Consider the following 23,225-nt stretch of genomic DNA (forward strand, 5'->3'; position numbering starts at 1 on the left):
CTAAACACAAATATATAAACAAACCTTATCGCTAAGAATCCCAAAAAGCAAAGCAGTGGAATCAGCCAACAAAACAACATCCACACAGCAAGCCGCCATTCGTCCACACGCATCAGAAATCGTCGTCCCATCAGGAATGGTAAGATCCTTGGACAATTTCACCTTCTTCACTGTTCTCTCTGCTCCATCACCCCTAACAAAATAACAAAAACAACAAATCAAGATAAATTTCAATTCCATAATTAGAATGAACGGTGAATTTAGATTTGAACATGAACGTGCATGGTGGAAGGAGAAGAAGAAAGACAAACCGTCACACAGTTAATGAGCGAATTGTATAACCGTTTTCGAAATTGGTATTAGAGCATACAAATGATTAAAGTGATGTGGAAAATAGTATACAACACCAACAAAAACCAAGCAAGCAAAAATAGTATACATTAGTCTTAAAAGAATCAACAAATATCGCACCTGGATTTCTATTTCGTCTCTTTTTATTCATTTTCAAGTCCGTCACGATTCAATTTCTTACATATTTCTGCAGCCCGGGCTGCGGCTAAATCTGTGGCCGATTTCATGGTTGCAGCTCGGTAAGCAGCCTGCTGTGAAATCATAGTTTGTTGCATAATCAGTGTTTGATGGAATTGCATTTGTTGCATGGAAACAACTTGCTGCATCATCAAAGGAAGAGAGGATGAAGCAAGTGAAGAGTTCGTAGTTGGTTTTGGCATAAGTGATATTGCCATTTCAATATTCAAAGGACGCCCCTCAACATCCATTTTGTTTAATGCCATAGCAGCAGCTGCCTCTTCGGGTTTTGAGTATTCTGTATAAGCAAAATGCTTTGAATCAGTGATTGTACATTATTAAGTTTATCGACATGGAATCACTCTATGATGAATGCATTTTGAATTATGAACATTATAAAGTAACAAATTGTTTAACGAAACATCAAATATCAAAACTGGAGTAGATAGAACAACTCACCCATTGCTTGTAGCATTCAGTGCTATAACTGCCAATAACTCACCAAACATCAAACATCAAACATCAAAACATCAAACATCAAACATCAAATAACAATCTATAACTGCCAATAAGATCTTAAACATGCTTTTAGATGGAACAACTCACCCATTGCTTGTAGCATTCAATGCTATGGCTAAATCTGTATCCAATAAATTACAATCCACACATCAAATAATTAAGATGATAGAATATGCATACCATATTCTTTTGTCAGAAAAAATATTACAAACAATTCAAAACGAATATAAAAAGCATTTCATACATTGGTGCTTCAGAAGACGCTGCATCAGACTTTCCCGCTTGCTGAGAGAAAGTGCAAAAAAATATCAGTAAACGCCAACACTACAATTTCACCGCACAAATCCAAAAATCTAAAGAACAAACTGAGAAATCACAATCAAAGGAAACCATTACCTTGTCATTCAACACTCTGCTCTTAACCGCCTGCCTCAGATTCGAGTCTAAACTCAAAGTACCATTCGAAACAGCCGCTGTTGCTGCCACCTCTTCATCTTTCCCGACTTTGTTCTTTCTCACCAAACCTGCATTCACACCTTTACCACTTGGCTGTTTCACTTTCTTATCCTTCACAGGACCATTATATGTTCTCAATTTCTCCGTTTCATCTCCAATTTCCACGTACCCGTCCTATAATTAACAAAAACACAAACACAATCAAATAAGAAAAACAATAAATCAACGAACCAATTCATACCTAAATTAATCTCACCTTCAAAATTCCAACATTGTTTCCCTCTATTTTCCCATTCAAGCAAAACCGATCAGAAAATGCACATGAAAGGAATCTATCTAATCTGCATCAAAAAACAAACCTTATCTGAAAATTCAGACAAAATCCAATAATTGCTTCAATCAGTGTGCGAATGGAAGCTTGTTGACGGATCCGCAAATTGTTGTTCGTGAATCTGATGTCGCAACCGTGCTTCATGGTTTGTTTTTCACCTTATGCAATTGAATGGAATATGGAGAGAAAAGAATCGAGTGAGAAACAGAAACAGAAACAAATTATGGATTAGGGTTTATGAAGCGATGCGATTGATAATGGGAAAAGGGAGAGAATAGCATTTGAAAGAGAAACGGTTTTTGCGAAACCGCTGTAGAAGAAGAAGATTGGAAGTGGTTGCTGAATGATAAATCAGTTTCGTAACCGTGGAGAAAATGAGGGGACGTAACCGCTGGAAGTTTAACGTGAAAGAATTGAAGAATAAATTGAAGAAAGAATTGAAGAACAAAAGGGGTGAAGTTGCTGATGTGGAAAATTATGGGAGCAATTGCTGATGTGGATAGCCTAAGAATCTCTCAAATGGTAGACTTTTCTTATATGATAGATATTTATTTATTTATCACAAATATTTGTTTAATTGGTTGTTTAGTGTTTTTTATTTTATTTTAATAAATTATAAATATTTTTTGAACTTTTTAAGTATCAAATATAAATATTTGTCTTTTATATTTTATACTTGTCAAAAAGTACAGGTGTGTATGTCCCCCTACGAGGGCTGGAAAATTCAGAGGTCTTAGCAGGTCAATAACATGATACAATGGTTAGGGCTTGCCCACATCACCTATGTAATGGTGTTTAGTGGTGATTTACGCATTCTGCTCACGTGAGGTTTGAGGCTTTGCGGGTAACCAACAATACTTAGGAGCAACATTACAGATATAGTCAGTCGTATGTGGTGATTTTGGTTAATGATATGTGATTTAGGGCGTAAGAGAAATATCTCCCTAAACGTTGTGGTTTAAGGGTGTAATGATGTTGTGGGTAAGTTATCATCTTGTGGGTAAGTTATGATATGTCCTCTTTCCTATTGGGGAAATGATATTATATAGGCCTTTTAAGCCTAGGATTTAAGTCTCTTTAGTGGTGTTAACCTCTCCCTCCTTATTGGGGTTAGTTGTTGACCACTTATTTTTTAGGAATTAGTGTAGACTTATCCTTTCTTGACATACACGTCATAGACGATTTTGGGCGACACTTTCAATTTACGCCTGGAAAACACAATTCTTAGACGAGGGCGCCATAACTTTAGACTTCTACAAATATAACTATATATATATATATATATATAGGACCATGATCAAATGAAATCAGGTGTCAAACATAGTAACATGACACCTTAAATAACTCTTTACCGCAAATTCGGATAACAAAGTTCACCGTTAGATTGAAAGCTATTATCATCTAGATCATCTCTATAAAATTTAACATCAATTGAAAATCATTTGATATGTTAAAGAGAAATATCAAAATTAACGATTTTGATGAAGTTATGTAAGATATTGGTTTGTATGCATCTCGTTGACATGTCAAATAATTTTTCGATTGATGTTAAATTTTATAGACATATTATGATAAATTTCAATGCAACTGTGGATTTTGTTATACACATATGCGTTAAAGAGTTATTCAAGGTGCATATCATGTTATTAAGTTTGACACCTTAATTTCATATCAAAATGAGATGTGAAGTTTGTATTCTGAATTTAAAAATATGCAACAAATCATGAAGTGTTATAATAGGTTGTTTGTATTTTGATTTCAGAAATAGGAAACACTTCGTGAAGTGCTGCATAATGTGAAACAATATAATCTTTGAAAACTATTGCTGTAGAAACAATGCAAACAAAGTTTGAAAAGTGTTGTTGTAGGCGAAACATTGCAACATTTAGCAAAAGTGTTGTTGAAAATGTGTGTTTCATCAAGGGTCGTAACTTTATGAAACAACACCAGTTTGGTCTACAAATTGAGCCTTTCATAATGGAAAATTGTATCATAAAACGATAATAACTACAATTTTATACTGGACAAAATGTTGGACACTTAAGAATTATTGTGTAGAGGAAACATGAGGAACATGATGTATTTTGTGTAGATACAACATGTGGAACATTATATTCCAGCATTTGGTCTCAGTCCGTGAGCTAGATTTCATGAAAAAAAATCTGAGAGTGTTTGTGTTTGTTCATGAGAAGATTTGTCAGTCCAAGTTTTTGCTAAAGTGTTTGACAGAAACATTTGGTTGAAATAAAACTATTGAGCAAGATGTTTAACACATGTTGTGTGACATCTTGGTGTAAATAATGGGTTCTAATTATCTTAAGATTTTTTTTAGATGTGTTGTAGTGTTAATTAATTTCTTTAGAAATGAGTTTTCTTTTGAAAGAAGTTTGTTAATTATAATCAATTTGGAATTTTTTTTTATTAAATCATGATTATAAAAGATATGATTTAATTAAAAGATTTATATTTGATCAAAGATGATTTCATTTGATTTGATTCTTCTTGAAGGAAGATTTGGTTCAGATTTGTTTAATCCATGATTTCCTCTACAAAGAAGATTTGTAAAGAGAGATAACTTAGATGTTCCGGTGCAACATGTGGAACACGATGTTCCAACATGTGTGCAGTGCAACATCTGAGCCTTGCTAGTGGGCCATGATGGATGTTGTTAAGTGCGAATTTTCTGATTGGATTTCAATCAGATGCGTGGCCATTGTTTAATAATGTGTGTGTGTGTGATTTATTTGTCGACTATTGAAGATCAAGTCAATTTAAATAGAGATTTAAATTTGAATTTAAGTTGTAACAAATCATATATTTTGTTGAAGATTTTGTGGAACCAATCAAAACAGAATCCAACTAAATTTGGATGTGATCTCAACTAATATCTAAAGGAGAAAAGCCTGGAGATAACAATTATATTTAAGGAGACTCGAATCTCACATTTGGGGTGTGTAGGTATTGAAGGTTCCTTTTGTTAGGGTATATCTTTAGAGTTTTTGTGTATGTTATTGTTGTGCACCACTTTAGAGCCTTCATTCTTATTTTAAGGCATAAAGTTTGATTCGTTAGTTGAATTGTAACTCTTTGTTCCTAGATATTAATTTTATAAGCTTGAGAACAAAATATTTGTGTAGGTGATTGTTTCATCTTTTCAATCAGATTGTAATTGACTAAACACTTAGGAGAGTGTTTGAGTGAAAATGAGAAGGTTGTCATATTTAGGTGGAGAGTAGAGTGAAGTTTCACGAATAGTATTAGGAAAGTGACATTGAATTGAGAGAATTCAGAGTAAGTCCATTTGTCCTGAAGACTATTGAGAGTGAAATATTAATATATGGAGTTCTAAATAAAAGGACACCAAAGTATAAATAAGACGAGGGGTTGAACTAGAGGCTTGTTCAACTAAGACACTTTGTATTAACTTTATAAAAGAGTGAATTTCCTTCTTTTTTGGATAGAGTACTCAACTAAGGTGTATTTTTTTTGTTGATTTATTTAGTTGATTATGAAGCACAAAAAGTGATAATGAAGATTAGAGAAATCAATTCTTTTTCAAGAGGAAAGAAAAAGATGGGGAAAATTTAACACCTTTGTCTGAATTTCAAAAAGTTCTTGAGAATTTTTTAGTTGAAGAAAATGTTAATAGAGTTTGTGTTAGAAAAATAATAAAGATAGAGAAAAAAGAGGAACAGAATTACTACACTAGAGATTAACGTGGAAACCCCAAAACCATAGAAAAACTATGTCTGTTGTTAATTGACAATTAGAGAATAACACCATGTAAAGCATGTTACAATACATAGACTGCCCACAACCACCCCAACGCCCCAATACACAGGAACTCTCCAAATAAAATATTTAAATACTCATCTCAACATTCTAAAACAAGAGTATAAGAGAAAATATAAAAATTTATACACCAACATATCAAGGCTCTTGATACCACTTTTGGGGAGCACCAACTAAAGAATGCTCTAAGATTACAAGAGAGTGATACGCTACATCTCAATAATGCTCCACTTTAATCACTTACACATGCACCCAACATTCTTCCCCACAAGTGTGAGTTCCCATATCCTATAACAGAATTCAACACCGGATCCAGCTTCCGCTCCCCCTCCAAGCCAAACCAGGACTCTGATACCACTTGTTGGAGAAGTCCGAGGAGCGAGGTCTAGAAGTGACATTGGGACAAACGTTCATGGTAATAAGAGACCTTGACACTACATATCTACCTAAAATATTAAGACAATGGAGTATCGGTCACCCTCTCTTATAAACGCAACATTTCCTTAATTCCTAGTCGATGTTGGACTTTAGCACATTCACACTTGAAACCCAATAGTTTGTTCATATGACATTGAGATTCTTAATCTTATTGATGTTCTTTCAACAACAAGATTTGGACGTTCTTGTCTTGAATTCAATCATGACAATTACTTTAGTGGTGAAATATTATTCATTAGTGTGTTAAACAATTACACGAGTTGAATAGCTTCTTTAGTGAACACTCGATTGATTTGTTAACTCTAAGTTGTGCTTTGACTCCCAAGGATAATTATAGATCTTTTAACCTTAATATTATTTGTACTCTAGTTGAAAAATATTATCCTACGGCTTCAATGAGCAAGAGAGGATTAATTTTCCATTTCATCTCCGACATTTTATTATTGAATATTGACGCTTGTCAAATATTAAATTTGAACAATTTATCAACTATTCAAAAATTATGTTCACATTTAGTTGCAACCGAAAAGAAGAAAAATTACAATTGATTGATAAAATACTCCACCTTATCATGACTCTTCCACTTTATATAGCTACAACCGAAAGATCTTTTTATGCAATGAAAGTTATTAATAAAAAATTGTGAAGTAAAATGAAAGCTTATTAGCTATACGTTATATAATGTATGATATTTAAATAAAATTATAGTTTAATTTGGTGGGCATTCCAAACTTGAGAGTTTGTCTCATCTTTTGTTTTAGACTCTGTTTGATAAAACTAGCTAGTAGTTGTTAGCTTATAGCTGGTAGTTAGGCTCTGTTTGGTAAAATTAGCTGATAGCTGATAGCTGATAGCTGATAGCTGATAAGCTAATGTGAGTGTTTGGTAAATTAGCTGTTTCATTAGCTGATAGATACAAAATGACATTAATGACATTTTAATTAATGAGGGTAATAATATATTTTAGTTAAAATAATAAGGGTATTAATGGAAGAAAAACTCACAAGCTAAAAGCTACAAGCTCAAAAGCTACTTCAATTAGCTTTTGAAAAAAAAAGCTAAAAGCTAGTAAAAAAGCTACAAGCTAAAAGCTAAAATAGAGTTACCAAACAGAGCTTTTTTATTAATACGAGCTGAAAAGCTAAAAGCTCTTTTTTTTGTCTTACCAAACAGACTCTTAGTAGTTAGCTGATAGTTGATAGTTTATAGCTGGTGACTGATAGCTGATAAGTTAACATGAGTGTTTGTAAATTAGCTGTTTCATTAGCTGATAAATATAAAATGACATAAAAGATCATTTTAATTAATAAGGGTAATAATATTTTGTTAAAATAATAAGAGTAAAAATGATAAAAAAATATCACAAGCTAAAAGTTACAAGCTCAAAAACTACTTCAAATAACTTTTAAAAAAAAACTAAAAGGTAGTAAAATAACTACAGACTAAAAGTTAAAATAACGTTAAACTCACATCTAAAAACAAATGGTGGGAATATATTTAAAATTGTAATTTTTAAATAAGATAAAAAAAAGTATCCAATAACTATATTGAAATAATAATCAGAATATATGTGGAAGTAATTTTTTTATAGAGTAATGTTATTCTTACACAAAAAATTTACACCAATATTTACACTAAACACTGTTCACCGTATTTATACGGTGAACAATGTTTTTAAAAATAAAATAATAATATTTATAAAAAATATTTTTTATTTTTAAAATTACGGACGACACTGTTCATGTATGGACGTGGATTAACCAACTTCATTACTGCATTAAACAAGTTTTTACAATGCATTAACAAGGTTTGATGACTGCTAAAAATTATTTTTAATACCTGGATGTTGCATTAACCAACTTCATTACTGCATTAACCAAGTTTTTACAGTGCATTAACCAAGTTTGGTGACTGCTAAAAATCATTTTTAATAACTGGATGTTGCCTTAATCAATTTCATTACTGCATTAACCAAGTTTTTACACTGCATTAACCAAATTTGAGTAATGCTATTCTTACACCCATGAACAATACTTTACCGTAGTCATTAAATTTGGTTAATGCAGTGTAAAAATTTGGTTAATGCGGTAATGAAGTTGGTTAATGCAATATCCAGGTATTAAAATAATTTTTAATAGTCATCAAACTTGATTAATGCAATATAAAAAACTTGGTTAATGCAATAATGAAGTTGGTTAATGCACGTCTGTACATGAATAATATCGTTCTTAATTTTAAAATTAAAAATAAATATTATTATTTTATTTTAGAAAAACACTGTTCACCGTATAAATACAGTGAACAGTGTTTAGTGTAATTATTGATGTAACTCTAGGGTGTAAGAATAACATTCCTCTTTTTTATATTTGAGAAAGTTGAAGAGGTCTTAGTTGATGTGTATACCTTTTGGAAATATCAACATTTAAACCTATCCAACAAGCCAACATAAATTGTACTGCCGCGTGCATAAAAATGATTGTATATGAACGGCGGTGTGTAATTTATACATGAAATATGAAGCGCCACATTCAGAAAATGAAGCAGCCAAACTATTGCTAAGATTAAAATTAAATGCATCGAATAAATCACTGAATTGTTTTTCTTACCCCAATCTTTTGAGGGGAAAATTTGCGAAAGTTACTTGTAAAACGTTTAATTTTACTATATAAGGATGTAAAGATTTCAATGGATTGGGAACTGAAAGGGAGTATATCGCATTTTGCTCAAAGAGTTCTTTACAATTTACTGCTATGGCTTATCAAAAACCTGTAGTAGAATCTAAAACTATTCCACTGAAAATATTGGTGGACAAACAAAGAAACAAAGTTGTTTTTGTTGAAACAACTAAAGACTTTGTTGACACTCTTTTTAGTTTCCTTTCTCTTCCTCTTGCTACCATTGTTCGTCTCTTAGAAACAAATAACAACAATAACCAACAACCACAGCAACCAGAAACATCACCGTTCCTTGATAACATGAGAAATCTCTACCAATCCGTCCAAAACCTCGACTCGGACGATGTTTGGAACAACCATCTGTGCAAACAAATATTGTTGCGTCCCAAGAATCCATGTGAATCCCTTTGCACGAAGTTGTTCATGAATATTGATAACACTGAACTATCAAATAAGTATTTTGTTTGTTTTTCTTGTTACAAGTTCACAACTTTTCAAAATGTTGGTTATAGTTGTACATGCGGAAGTTCCTCTATTAGAGAGGCCTGGAATTTGGATTCTGAGAACCAGAATAATGCCCAAGATGGTGTATTATTTGTTAGAAAAAATGGACCAATGTTTCTGATTTCTGATGATTTGAAGATTGTGCCAAGTTCAATGTTGAGTTCCTTAGAGATGTTGATCCAATCGGGCCATTCCGACTTGACTCAATTAGAAGAAATCACACACAACATTGGCAAGCATGAGGTAAGAGGTAATTAATGCCAACTTTAGGATTTTATTCTATCACTTTTCTAATTCTTTTCCATTTGTGTTTTAACTTTTTGTATAGATGTTAAACCTCCTGAAGTATACCTTAATCTCTCAGGAGCCTCTAACGAATACAATTTTGGCAAGTAATTCCATAAACAAAGACATTACGCCTAACCAAATTGCATCCGTTGTTAGAGAAACTCCCTTGGCTAATGACAACACCCGGAAAATGGTTGTTAAAGTAATGCAAAGTAAATCTCAGAAAAATATAATCTATGCAGAAACCAAAGGAGATTTTGTTGACTTCATTTTTAGGTTTCTTACCATGCCATTAGGATCCATAGTAAAGCGTTTGGGAGTAAACTCTTTTGCCGGACCTGTTGGTAATTTGTACGAGAGTATGGAGAGCTTTGATCCGACTTCAGTGTTTCTCAATCCTGGCATAGTACAACAATCTAATTGTCTAAACCATCCTCTTAACATTCCCCATGTCCTACCACGTCCCGCTACATATTATTATGACTATAAAATTGGAGGAGTGATTTCTAAGTCATCGGAATCTAGCTCAAGAATAAAACCCATTGTTTCACGGGACTTCGACATGTTAAAAGGTGTTGTGGGATTTGTGAAGCAAGATGCATTATATGGTGTAGGAGACGATCTTAAAGTAAAAAAAGTTTCGGCTAATTTTTGCTTTTCGTATCTGAAAGAACTGAACCTTTCTCTTGATGATCTTGAAGTGAAGGCGATAAGCATCGGTGAAATTGAGGTAAAGTGGCTAGTATATTTAGAGTGGACACTCATTATTCATTAATTTATTGCTAGTTTTTTCTTCTGTTATTTTAACCACTCTAATTCTCTTGACTTGTGAATTTTGGTGTAGGCTTTGAGCCTCCTTGGAGCTTGTGTGACATCAAACTTTACCTTAACTAGTGGACTCAAACACTTCTTGAATGTGCCAAAACAAGAATCCACTTTGACATAAGCAAACTAGTTGGTTAATTTGATGATTTTTCAAATGAGGCTGAATTGTCAATTGTTTGTAGTTTCACTGTTTTTGAACCATAACTAGTAGGTCTTGCGCCCAAGTTTCTAACATTCCTAGTTTGAGGGTTTGCTCTATGTTAGCAATACTTAATTGGATTGCATTTTTTCTATTTAGTTTTTTCTATTACTTTATAGGTGTTCTCAAAGTTCTATCTTGTTCTATATCCTGCAAACTATTTTCTACTCAACCAATTAGGACTAATGGAAGCCAAAAAAAACATTATTAATTATTAATACAGTTTGTTAAATCTAACTGTTGATTCCTTTTTAATTAGGAACTCAAAATCTTCAAATTAAATTCGTAGGATTTTTCTTCCTTTCAATTTCAAAGTACTCCATCCATAGTATATCTTTAAATTACCGTCCGCAACTGCAATATTGCTGATGCATTAGCCTCTACATTCGTATAAAATCAAAATTTTAAGATGATTTAAAATAACGTGTTCACTTGCATCAGAAATCAAACTATACAATATGTAATTACGCTAGATTATTATAGGTAATGATATAACATCGATTTTTGGAGACGGTAACTTATAATATGTAATTACGCTAGGTTGTTAGTAAAAGTTTATTTATATTGAAGAATCTTTTGATAAATGGACATCATAACCGATATGGATAACAAAAAAAGGAATACTTTTTCATTTAGTTATTTTAAGGATAAAGAGCTAAAACTATATGAAAATGTAGAATTCATTAAATAAGTTAATATGCGTAATTGTGAGACTTAAGAGCTTGTTCCATAACTACTTATTACACATACTTACACATTGTAGACATACCCCATTAGGTCAAGTTCTGACCTTACTTGTCGTGGCAGATTATATCATACTCACGCACTAGGTGAAATCATTAAATGGATCATTGTTGAACATGTTTCTTTACTCTGCTAAACACCCTCACTTCTTATAGTTACTATTTCTTATTCTTACCAAGTGACGTCCATAAGAAATTATTTATATCGGCTACTAAAGGTGTGAATATGACTGTTGTGTTTGCTTTAAAAGCGTTGAAATGGTTGCTCTTTTACTTTCCTATTATTGTATGTTAGTGACTGCTACCAATAATTTACACGACATAAATGAGGTGAAAATTATGTAGAAAAAAGAGTTTGACATGAAAGACTTTAGTGCTGCAATGAAGACTCTTGGTATGTAATTCGCAGGGATAAGAGTGATAGAAAATTATGTATCTCTAAAAAAGACATGTTAAAAAGGTGCTAGGCAAGTTTGTCATGAGTAACTCAAAGGTTGTGAATACTCCATTTGCGAATCTATTTACACTCTCTTTGAAGGAGTGTCCAAAGATAGATGTAAACGATCAGTATATGTTAAACGCTTCTTATCCTAGTATTGGTTGTTTAATTTTTGATAAGGTTTACACTAGACCAGATTTGACACAAGCTGTAAGTCTAGTTTATATATTCATGTCCAAACTACAAAAACATCATTACGAAGTAGTCAAGTGGATTTTCCGGTACTTGAAGGGTACTAGGGGTCTCAATATCATGTTTAGAATTGAACATAGTGATTCTTCAGCCGTAGGCCATAAATGATATTAGGTCTGTAACATGATATGTCTTTACTTTAGCAAGATGACCTATTTGTTTTAAAATATGTCGTTTGAACAATTTAAATACTGAAGCACCTATTTCCAATGAAATATAATAGACAAAATTGACTTTGTTAATTTGTCGAACACTTGTTATGCAACTGTTGTTTTGCATAATCAATTTCACAAACAATTGGTTTGTAATTGGTTGCAAGCCAATTTTATCTAAGCGTTGTTGATTATGAAATCCAATTGCAATTGACAAGTGCCATTCTCTACACAAAAATTTTTTTGTATCATTATTTAAACACTTAGAATTATTAGCAATTTAGCAATTGTGTACCAGTATCAATAGCAATCAATGGAGAAATAAGGAAAGAGGAACACAAAGATTTGTTTAGACAATTCACCGACCGTCCTTGCTACGGTTACGTCTGCCCCCAATTCCAAATAAGCATTGAGATAGTTTTTATTTTTTTGCAAATGTTTTTACAAGAGAAGTTAAGGCAATAAACAAACAAATTAAGTTTTAATGTTGATTCTTTATCAACTTTCCCCTTGATCTTAAGCAAGATCAAGCCGCTCAACAATGTCGAATCAGTCCTCCGGTTACCATTACTCCGTTGACCGAACCCACTGTTCTTCGAGGCTTTCACTCGACTGAATTGCACTCGCAATTTATCATCGGACAAGACCTTTGTTTGATCCTCCATCTACCGTTATTCCCTTGATCGAAGCCACCGTTATTCAAGGCTTTCACTTGGCTTAATCGAATCCAAATCTTCTTGTCAAAAGTACTCAAGTCAACCCAACCTTAAAATACAAAACCTCAATGGTTTTATTTAATGAATCCCTCAAAATTCTTCATCCAATCGGAATGTACATATTCCTAACCTTGGACGTTATCACTCTTACGCTATGATCACCAAAGCAAAAATGATTATGTGTATTTGATGAATGAACGAAAGAAAGAATGATGATGAGAAGAATGTTTGTCTCTTTCACATTTCAAAGTTATGTTGAAATGGATTGATGGATGTATTTATATGTGTGTGTGAATGAAGGCAAAAACTGGAATATTCATGCATAAAAAATGTCAGGAATTGAGCGATACGTCGACCCTCACGGTTGTATGTGTCGACCTCTTGAAGGCAGTGAGATATGGAGGTAAACAACACAATATGTGTCGACCTTTGGCCCATGTACGTCAACCTACACACGACAATGAGGTTTGGAGTTGAAATGCACATCATGCGTCAACCTCTGGCATGCCATGCATCGACCTATAGCATACTATGCTTGGAAGAAGTGTTTTCATGAAAATTTCTTTTTCTTGCTCAGTGGAGGTCGACCTCCAAGTGCTATGCATCGACCTATGGTATGCATAATCACTCAAAACTGTGTTTTTGACTTGAGAAACTGATCAACATGCATATGAACAAGTTTAGAAGGATTATGGAAAGGTTTTCATGTGAGAGTGCACCTTAAGCTAAGAGGATATTGTCTAATACATTCTACTTCTAAAGACCTAGTTTTGACATCACTCAAATTAAACTATGTGAGGTATGACCTCACAAAAACAATACTGTTAGTGTGTTAGTAGAACAAAAGTTAGGGTGAGCTGGTGTTAGTAGAACTTGGTTCTACAATTGGCGTCGATATCAATATGGTTTTAGTGAGCATGGTTTTGAATTGTTGTGTGGTATGCATCTGTTTTGGCTTGAACTTGTTTTTTTGTTGAGTTATTTGTGTAGGACTGCTATGTGGGCATGGCACGATATGGAAGCTTAGTTTTTTAGGATAAGGCGTGAAGCAAGGAACATGAAGATTGGTCTTGGAGTTTTGTTTTTTAGGTTTTGTAAAATTAGATTTTGCTTTTGAATACTCTTCTTGTTATGATGGAAATGTAAAGCTTGTATGATGAACATGTGTTGTAGCCCTTATAATGATGATGATGACTTTGAATAAATATGTGATCTTGCGAATTCAATGGTATAATCCAAATGTTGAAAGTAACTTTATTCTTCTAATTAGAACTTGGAATTCTCATCTTCGTTTGATTTTGGTTGTATCTTGTAATGTCTTGTGACATCTTGAGTTGTACGTTTAACATCCCTATCGAAACCATAATCTTGAATCAATTAATTTCTTCTTTTGCCTTTAAATGGAGGATCTTAAATGAATCATGATGAACTTTGATTGAATTTTCTTGAATTATTTTTGAACCTTGAATTTTGGATGAATGTGAATAAAGTTGAATTAAGGATGAATGAATTTGATGCCTTTGCTTGGAATAAACTCTTGACAAATCGTGAGCTTAAAACCTTTGATGCCATTTGAACATCTTATGAAACTTGAATGAATACTCCACCATAATCTTCAATTTTCAATGAAAACCTTAACTTTAATGTTCAAACCATAAGTGACTTGTATTACAAGTAATGAGCATTTAAAATAATCATGAGGTATTGAGCACCGTAAACTTGTATCATGACTCAATGCATTGCCCTTCAGTCCACAATGTATCTTGACTTGATGAACAATGCAATATTAATACCTTTGAGAACTCCTTGAAAATTAATGCAAAACTTGTGGAAGAAGTATAATCAAGATAGCCTTAACATGAAACCATGATCTCATCCTCAATTGATGAACACCCCCAATCTTAAGTAATGAACCACAAACTGAAAATTCTGGTATGACAGACTCGAATGTCATTCACGATGTCAAGACATCTGATATGTTATTTATGTAGCAGAGGAAGAATAGAAAGATCCCTCATTTATTAATTACTCCTAACCAGGAGTCTATGAAACCTGGGATCACACACGTTCAGTAGACATAACCAGATGAAAATATTTATATGGTTCTGTTCATGAACAGCTAACACTTCTGAACCTGATGTTATAAACAATGTCATAACATTCATAACTGAACAAACAATGCAGAAGATTAATAACACAGTTAATTGTTAACCCAGTTCGGTCTAACTACCTACTCTGGGGGCTACCAAGCTAGGAAGAAGATTTCATTATCAATAGTACTATTTTATGTAAACAACCTCTGGTTTACAGATAAACAACCTCTGGTTTACCTAGTCACTACCCAATGCAACCTTTATCTCAGAACTCCATCCAAGACAAGAGAACCTCTGCTCACTCCCTAGTGATACCTAACTGTTACAACCATACAACAGCTATTTACACAATTAACAATGCATAATAACTTGATCTTGCTTCACAGCTTCGATCAAGAACACAATACTCAACTCTTACCTACAGGTTTCGAGTGAGAACAATCACTTCTCTTACCTACATGTTTCGAGAAGGACAAGGCAGCCATCCCACAACTTGGGTGGTCTACCTATAGAAACCCTAATGATTACATCGTTACTAAACAAGGTTTTCTATTACAAAACTAGGTTACTAAGTTTCCTATTTATAACCTGATCCCAATTGGACTTGGGCTTACAAATCGCAGCACTCCTTGCTGTTACAAATATGCAGAAATATTCTGCTACAAATAAGGTCTTCTAATCATGAGTTTCCTAATTTATCTCCTAAATTAGAAACTGCTGAATCTTCAATCTTCTGATCTGATTCTTCATGAATCTTCAATCTTCTGATCTGATTCTTCAAATATTCTTTAGACCTTTAAATATGCGCCACATAGGATTACAAAATATTCAAAGAATATTCTGTATCTGTTGAGTACAAACTGAATCTTTCTTCCAGTTCTGCAGGCGCGATGTCATGAGTTGATGTCATGACATTCCATGTAACATCTTGCTTGTACCTGTTTTGTTCTTTATATATTTACAAGATTCACAATTATATTATGTTTTACTGCTATTATATTTTAGCCAAACATAGATGTCAATCAGCCAATAAAAGCACTAACACAAACCCTAATCCTTTTTAATATGCACCTTGATGAAGAAGTGAGTTGATATGTTGGAGAGAACAAAAATTTATTATAAAGCAATCTCGAATGAATCCTTGATGAAACCCCAAACACTTGATGCACTTGAGAAACCTTGATGAATATGATGTTGTAGCTTGATACAAAAGAAGCTCCCAATGATTAAGAACACAAAACCCTAGCTTCAAACTATGATTGATGAAGAAACATCTTGAAACCAGCTTGTGTAAAGATGAAATCCTCAAAGTATAGAGAGACCCTAACTTCAAAATTATTGATCCCGTGCCAAATTATTAATTAATGATTCATGATGTGTTAAATGACCTAATAAAGTGATGTAAATGAAATGGGAAACCTAAGCAAGATAATAGTAAAAGGGTAGGACAAATTTGAGGTATGACACCCATGAGGCAATCTTTTATGCTGGATCCTCAAGAAGGTCCTTTCCACCCTTAGGGGAAATATTAATGTTGGGCTTCCACTGGAAGATCTTTGCCACCCAAGGGGGAAAGGGAAATACGGATAATGGGTCAGCATAACAATTCTCAAACTTCACCTTACTCACAATTATCCCTTTTGGAAGATCATAAAATGTACCACTTGTTGAACCCTTTAAACAAGCAGTGAAACATATAACTCAACTTAAAAGTCTTGCTTGAGGAGCCTATCTTAAAGGTTTCGCCTAGGTGACTCAACTTAAAATTCTTGATAAAAGCACTCAACTTAAACGTATCTCCTGAGGGACTCAACTTGAAAGTCTCTCATGAGAGACTTGACTTAAAGGTTTCGTTAGAGGGGCTAAACTTAAAAGTATCGCTTGAGGGACTTAACTTAGAATTTTGCATGGAAGCATAAAACTAAATCCATTTTCCCTTTACAAAGCCTCATTCTTGAGAAACTATGTACTGAGATAATTCCATTTTTCTCTAAAGAAGGTAATCCAAAGGAGGGCAAGGCAAGCCAGTTTACAGAGAGCATCTCTTGCCGCCAAAATTTGAGGTTATAGCCTCCCGCTATCATAACACTTACATACTATTTGCAACATTTGACACATTGGTCGTATCACTCGCCCTATGTTGGGCTTGGTTAAAACCACTTGATTCCCACTCACGAAACATGGGGATTGATGTGTACTGGGGTGTAATACGGTGGGAGAACTGACTTTTTTAAATGTTGCGGATAGCAAAAGTCACCACCGACTTTTATTTTATCCAGTTAGGAAAGGCAAAAAGAACATGGAAGACCATTTAAAGATTTTGAGTTCGGGGGGTAGGTTATACAAAGGGAAGGTGTAAGCACCCTTCGTATCCATGGTTATCCATGAGCTCTTAATTGCTTAGCTCACTTTTGAATTGTTTTGAAATGTTTGAAAGAAGCGTAGTGTGTGTTTAGAAAAAACAGTTTGAAAAAGAACTTTAACTTTGTAATGATCTTCGTACGGATGTATACAAAGTGTAGTCTTTGAAAATAATTTTGAAATAGGAGGTGTGAAAAGCATTTTAAATTTATTTGAATTGAGCAAGCTATTAAGAACTACCTACCCTAAGTTTAATGTCTTTCTTGTTCTTTAAGTCTTTCATTAAGGGAAAGAGACTATCAGCACCATTAGTTAGTGGGAAGTCCTTTCATTGGATGTAAGGGACATTGAGGGTTATTGTATCTCCATAGGGCTATCCATACCATAAAGAGGGTAGGAAGTCCTATGCATTGGATGAGAATAGTCATAACGGCAAAAAGTAAGGATACCTTAGAATTCGAAGAGAATATCATCATTTAATCGAGGGACGAGATTATTTTATCGTAGGCAGCTCGAAGGGACTATGATCTTTATTCCGAAGGGACTATGATGATTTTTGAATCGAAGGCAGCATATTCTAAGGTATACCTATACTCGAGGGACTTGACTATTATTTGAAAGGCAACATAAGAGAGATTACCTTAAAGGTGAGTGTGTGCGAAGTGTGTTAAGTTCAGATATATTATCACTACAACATTTGTTGTCTCTAGCAACACTTTTTTATGCAACATGTGAAAATTGTTGCCAAAAAAGTATTTCTAGGAACGTTTTACACTTGATGCCAACAATATTTTTACAACAATTGATAAATGTCCCCTAAACTCTTTATGGCTACGAGTTTTAACCGTTCTTATGTTATTGTTTTTGCAACGTCCTATAATTGTCCCCTTAGAGAGCATTGGGGACATTTTCTACTTGTTACAATATTTCTAATAAACGACTACATTTATTAAATGTTCCCTAAAAATGTAACGTTAATAAAAATTCAAGCAGCAATCTTCTCTCAAAACTTTTTTTTTTTGACAAAGTTGTTAACATATAAAATTTATATGTCCCTTAGAGATAAAAGGGATCAATTTTAAGGAAATTTAAAACAATAATTCTAAAATAATAACAATTATTATATTAATTAACTATGATTATTATAATAATTTTATTTGATTGAAAAGTTTTACTTAAAAGAATAAATTTATATTTTAAGTGTGACTCAAAATAATAAAATAAAATATAAGAAAAATAATGGGCATGTGACATCACATGTGGTATCTTGTTGGTCCTTTAATAACCATGTACATTAGAATAAACATAATTAACAAAAAAAATTATAAAAAAAAAAGTAAATCAAATAATAATTGTAAAATCAGAATAGCATGCGTACTGGGTTGTTTCATTGTTTGTTTTTTATTTTTATTTTAAAGAGAATAATACATTAATTAATAATATAAATAAAAATATAAATAATAATATATATATATATATAAACAAAAATAAATAAAGGGTAACATTAACCCTAAATCAAAAACAGATTTGTAGAAAATAAAGGGTGTATAGCGGCCGCAAGATACAGAGGGGAGATTTGGACCCCTGCCCTTAATCAACTTCACATAACTCTAATCTCACTATCAGAGACCCTTTCCCCACTCGATGAACTCGACCCCTTCTCTTTCTTTTAGTTCAAGAAGAACCTTCATGTTTCGTCTAGATTCAACTTTCAAACAGTGCCGTCAAGGTTAGTTATGTTCAAGCACCATTTTTTTTCAATTCCAGGTATTGATTGATCGTTTCTCCTTTTTTTTTCACTATCAAATTTAGGGAAAGGTAAACACGCTCAACAAAACCTAATCAAAACGATGGTGTTGTGCGAAACCTAATTCAAACCACACTCAACCTTATCAAAACAAATGATTCACGCATGTTATCAAACGACGCTTGTGTTGTTCACTGGGGAAAAAGATTCACGCCGTCGTATCACTGCTGCTGTATTACTATGCGTCGTCTTGCTGTGTGACGCCTTCGTGGTATTGCCGTTATAAAACGATGCTCTGTTGCTCTTGTTCATATTGCTGTGTTGATGTGTTGCTCAGGTTGCTGCCGGCGCGACTGGTATCATCTTTTTCTACTTTTTCTGTTAGTGTGATTATTTTTAACAAACTCTATGGCCATTACTGCTATACACTTAGTAATTTCATTGAGATAGATATAAATAGATCCCTATGCAAGACGCTAACACGTTCATATAACACCGAGTTTTTATCCAAGAGCATTTTGCTGATATCTCATCTGATTAAATTGTCATTAAGAGTATCACATAATATTGTTGAAACCTTTGTTCATGTGTGCTTTTAAATCTCGTTGTTTAATGTATTGAACTTTTCTGTGGCTGTTAAGTTGAGTGACTGAAATTGGTGAGGTGTTTGGTAATTTATTGGTAAGTTCAACTTTTACTTTCCTTTATATATGGATAAGAAAGAAGAGATGGGTAATCAAATATTATTTCATTGTTTTGGGCACTGTAACAAACAGGATAAACTAACAAACATAGATATGCATGGAGAAAAAATATATTGAAAATTAACTTGATGGTCTAATCTTAAAAACTATTGAAGTTTAATAATTAAAAAAAAATTGTTATTATTTCAACTCAATTGTTCAACTGTAGTAGGAATTATCACTAGTCCTTGTGTTCTTTTAAGTTTATGTGTTGTTGTTTTGTTATAACTCAGTTTATTAATTTCTTTAAACATTTGGTAGAAGCACCATTTTCGGCATGTTCTGAACTTGTGGCATTTTTCGGTTGCGTTCTTGCTTCTTTGAGTTGTTGTGTTCTTGGTATTTCTACGTTCATTCTTCTTTAAGTTGTTCATGTCATGTGAATAAATGCCGGTGTTGATATGTGTAACTTTTAACTGAAAAGTGTGATGACATTGTATTTATGAGATGTGTCTTGTTTGAGGAGTATTATTTGATGATATAAATGAGAAAGAGTAGAAGTTACTAGTTGCATATATGAGCATTATCGTAGAAAATGTGAAACATGCATTTGTTTTAGTTTGCATTGCATCAGCATTGATTTTCTATTCTTTTCAATTCTGAATTTTCAAATTTTCCAGCACTTATTCTACTTGTCTGAGATAATGATTACACTTATGATGTAAAGGTAAAATGAAACTTAATTAGTTCATCTAACTTGTTTTCATTTTCTTATGCAACAAGATATCAATGAAGATGGTGATGACGACGATGTAAGTAACAAATTTCAAGAGAACAACTTAAGTGATGAGGATGAAATAGGTGATGAACTAGAGGACGACATAGGTGATGAACTTCAAGAAGATGACATAAGTGATGAAGAGGATGATGGAGATGACGATGAGTTCAAAAAATTTAAATAAGTTGGATATTGTTGTTTTAGGCTTCTACTTTAGCATTAAACTTAAAGAAACTATGTATTTTGTCAATTTGCTAGACTTAAACTTCTAAGTGTTAAATTAGTAGTATTAAATAATGTTTGACATTTAGTGTATTAAGTTAATGTTTTAAGATTTTATTAACACAAATGGTAAATGAAATTTATGTTTGGTATTAACTATTGTTTAAATTATTTATTTTAAAAAAATATGGTAAAAAGTATTCATGGTAACTTATATATATTTACCAAGTCTTCTCTCTATTTTATTTTAGGAACAATTGGTAATTTTTATTAGATATGACAACATTTGAAAATTGTTCCCTAAAAGTTTTTTCACTCTACCAGTTTTAGGGAACATTTTGTAGTTGTTGCTATTTTTGACAACACCTTAAAAACGTTGCCTAAGACAGCAAGAAAAAACGTCCCCTTTTCTTGTATTTTAGGCGACGTTTTAGAGAACCGTGGCCAAAAAGTGCAAATAAACGTCCCCTAAAACAATAGGCAACGCTCGCATAGAGGACCGCTGAAAAACGTCCCCTATTCTTTTAGGCAACGCTTTTATCATTTCTGGCTACATTTTTCAATTGTTGTTAAAAAGGAAAAATGTTGTAGAAATTATCTTGAATTAAAAGCAATCTAACGGTTGATTTTATCTTCCCATACAATCCTATTAATCATGCATCTAAACAGTTTAAAGTTCACAGTCCATAGCAGTTTATATGTGCGAAAAGTAAAATGCGGAAAGTAAATCTATGCTATTACAGGACTTCGGGATTAGGGGAGTACATAACCAAAAACCAGGGAATGCGGAAAGTAAAAGCGGGAAAATAAAGGTCCTAATTACTATTACACCAAAAAAACCTTGCGACCTATACATAATTTATAGAATTTAAATATAAAACAGTAAAAGAGCATACATGCGATAATCATGGATAAATTGAGAGAGAGAAAAAGAAACGAGAGTAGTTTGAGGTTAATAAAAATTGAGTTTAATGATTAACTACAACCTAATTACTAAATTATTTATTAAATTAACCTAATTATAATTATGCACAAATTAGTAATTAATTTTAATTAAAACCTAAATTCCTAAGTTAATTAATTAAAATAGATTATGAAATTAATATTATAGTAAAAAAACCCTAATCCTAAATCTAATAGGTTAAACCAATCGTTAGTTGGTCCAGTGGTGATTGGCGCTGGACTTGGTAGGGAGAACCACGGTTCGATCCCCCGCAACTGCGATCGGGAGGGGGCTTGACCCACTTGATGCCAGAGCTGTTCCCCCGAACCGGACTAAACCGGTGGTATAAACCAAAAAAAAAAAAAAATCTAATAGGTTAATTATGCATTTAGTGTAAAAAGGGAAAATTGGTGGTTAGTAAAGAAAATAATAAAAAAAACAATACAAAACAAAAATAATAATAAAAATTTAAGAAAGATGCGTTTTGTTCCAGTGTGGCACGACCCTGAGACTCCATGGTAGGCGTGCGGTATTATGGCCTTTGGATTAGGATCAAAGTAGATGAAGCAGCTGATAGGCGATGGTGCACTATAGGCCTGTATGCGATGGGAGTAGAGAATATGTGAACAAGAGAAACCAACAGTTATTCAAAAAATAAATGCAACGGGTAAGGTTCGAGCCGAGGCGCTTCACATGAATCTCAAGTGCTTTCACCAACTAATCTGCTTTCATTCGCTATCATTAAAACGCATCAAATATATTAAATAAATAAACAAATATTATGTTTGAATTCAAAGAGATATTCAACCATGGGGCCACGCACCGCGCCTTAGCCCAATAAAAATTGGAGAGAGGAAAAAATGTGGTTGACTGGCTAATGGAATAAGGGGAGAGAACCTGGAACTGCTGACCAACCAATCAACGCATTCCACGCGTAGTCAACCAGCCATGGGCACTGTTCATTGTCCTCTTCACTTAGGGGACTTGATTTTTGCTACGGTTTTACCTGAAATTTGCTATGGTTTTCCCTCGTAGTGAATACTGCAAAAAAAAAACTCATACAAATCACGTTAAACAATAGCCAAAAACGCCCAGATCCACTAAACAAAGCCCTGCGAGTTCAAAGGTGAAATTGGTTTCGTCTAACAAGGCATGCAAGTTAGAAAACGAACATGGAGCTTCTTGAAGCCCTAGTTATGGTGATCTGTATTTCATGCTTCAAAGCTTTGAAAAAATGGTTCCAAACTAATTTAAACATCCATATGAACATGAATATACGCGTAGAAATCATTTAAAATGCTTGAATTAAGAGTTTGAATATTCAAGAAAACAAGTGTAAACCGTGAGTTTGAAGAGGGCGGTTCACAATGTCTCAAGCTTCAATGATAAATGGGATGGGATCCCCAAACCTCCAGGGATTGAATGAAGTGCCTTCTTGCTCGTGAATTGTCCTGGAGTGAAGAGTGCAATTTGTCCTCCTTTCTTGAAATTTTGGCAACTTTGAAACCCTACTATTCTTGGATGCCTCTTCCCAATTTTCG

At 33.3% G+C, this 23,225-nt stretch overlaps 2 protein-coding genes across 3 annotated transcripts; both read left to right on the forward strand.

Moving 5' to 3' along the window:
• The first annotated feature begins 8,814 nt into the window (after nt 1-8,814).
• LOC131604236 (uncharacterized) lies at nt 8,815-10,477 on the forward strand. The gene is made up of 3 exons (XM_058876694.1): nt 8,815-9,486; nt 9,572-10,261; nt 10,376-10,477. Exons 1-3 carry the CDS (start codon nt 8,815-8,817, stop codon nt 10,475-10,477), a joined length of 1,464 nt encoding a protein of 487 aa, XP_058732677.1.
• An 8,378-nt stretch (nt 10,478-18,855) lies between these two features.
• LOC131606289 (uncharacterized) lies at nt 18,856-20,771 on the forward strand. Of its 2 annotated transcripts, XR_009284798.1 has the most exons (3): nt 18,856-19,040; nt 19,124-19,414; nt 20,525-20,771. XR_009284798.1 is itself a non-coding variant. In XM_058878539.1 (2 exons), exons 1-2 carry the CDS (start codon nt 18,956-18,958, stop codon nt 20,701-20,703), a joined length of 264 nt encoding a protein of 87 aa, XP_058734522.1. In that variant the 5' UTR covers nt 18,856-18,955; the 3' UTR covers nt 20,704-20,771. The 2 variants fall into 2 exon arrangements, 1 of the variants encoding a protein (XP_058734522.1); XM_058878539.1 differs by lacking the exon at nt 19,124-19,414.
• Nucleotides 20,772-23,225: the final 2,454 nt, after the last annotated feature.

Source organism: Vicia villosa, linkage group LG5, assembly GCF_029867415.1.
Source record: "Vicia villosa cultivar HV-30 ecotype Madison, WI linkage group LG5, Vvil1.0, whole genome shotgun sequence".
Lineage (NCBI taxonomy): Eukaryota > Viridiplantae > Streptophyta > Magnoliopsida > Fabales > Fabaceae > Vicia > Vicia villosa.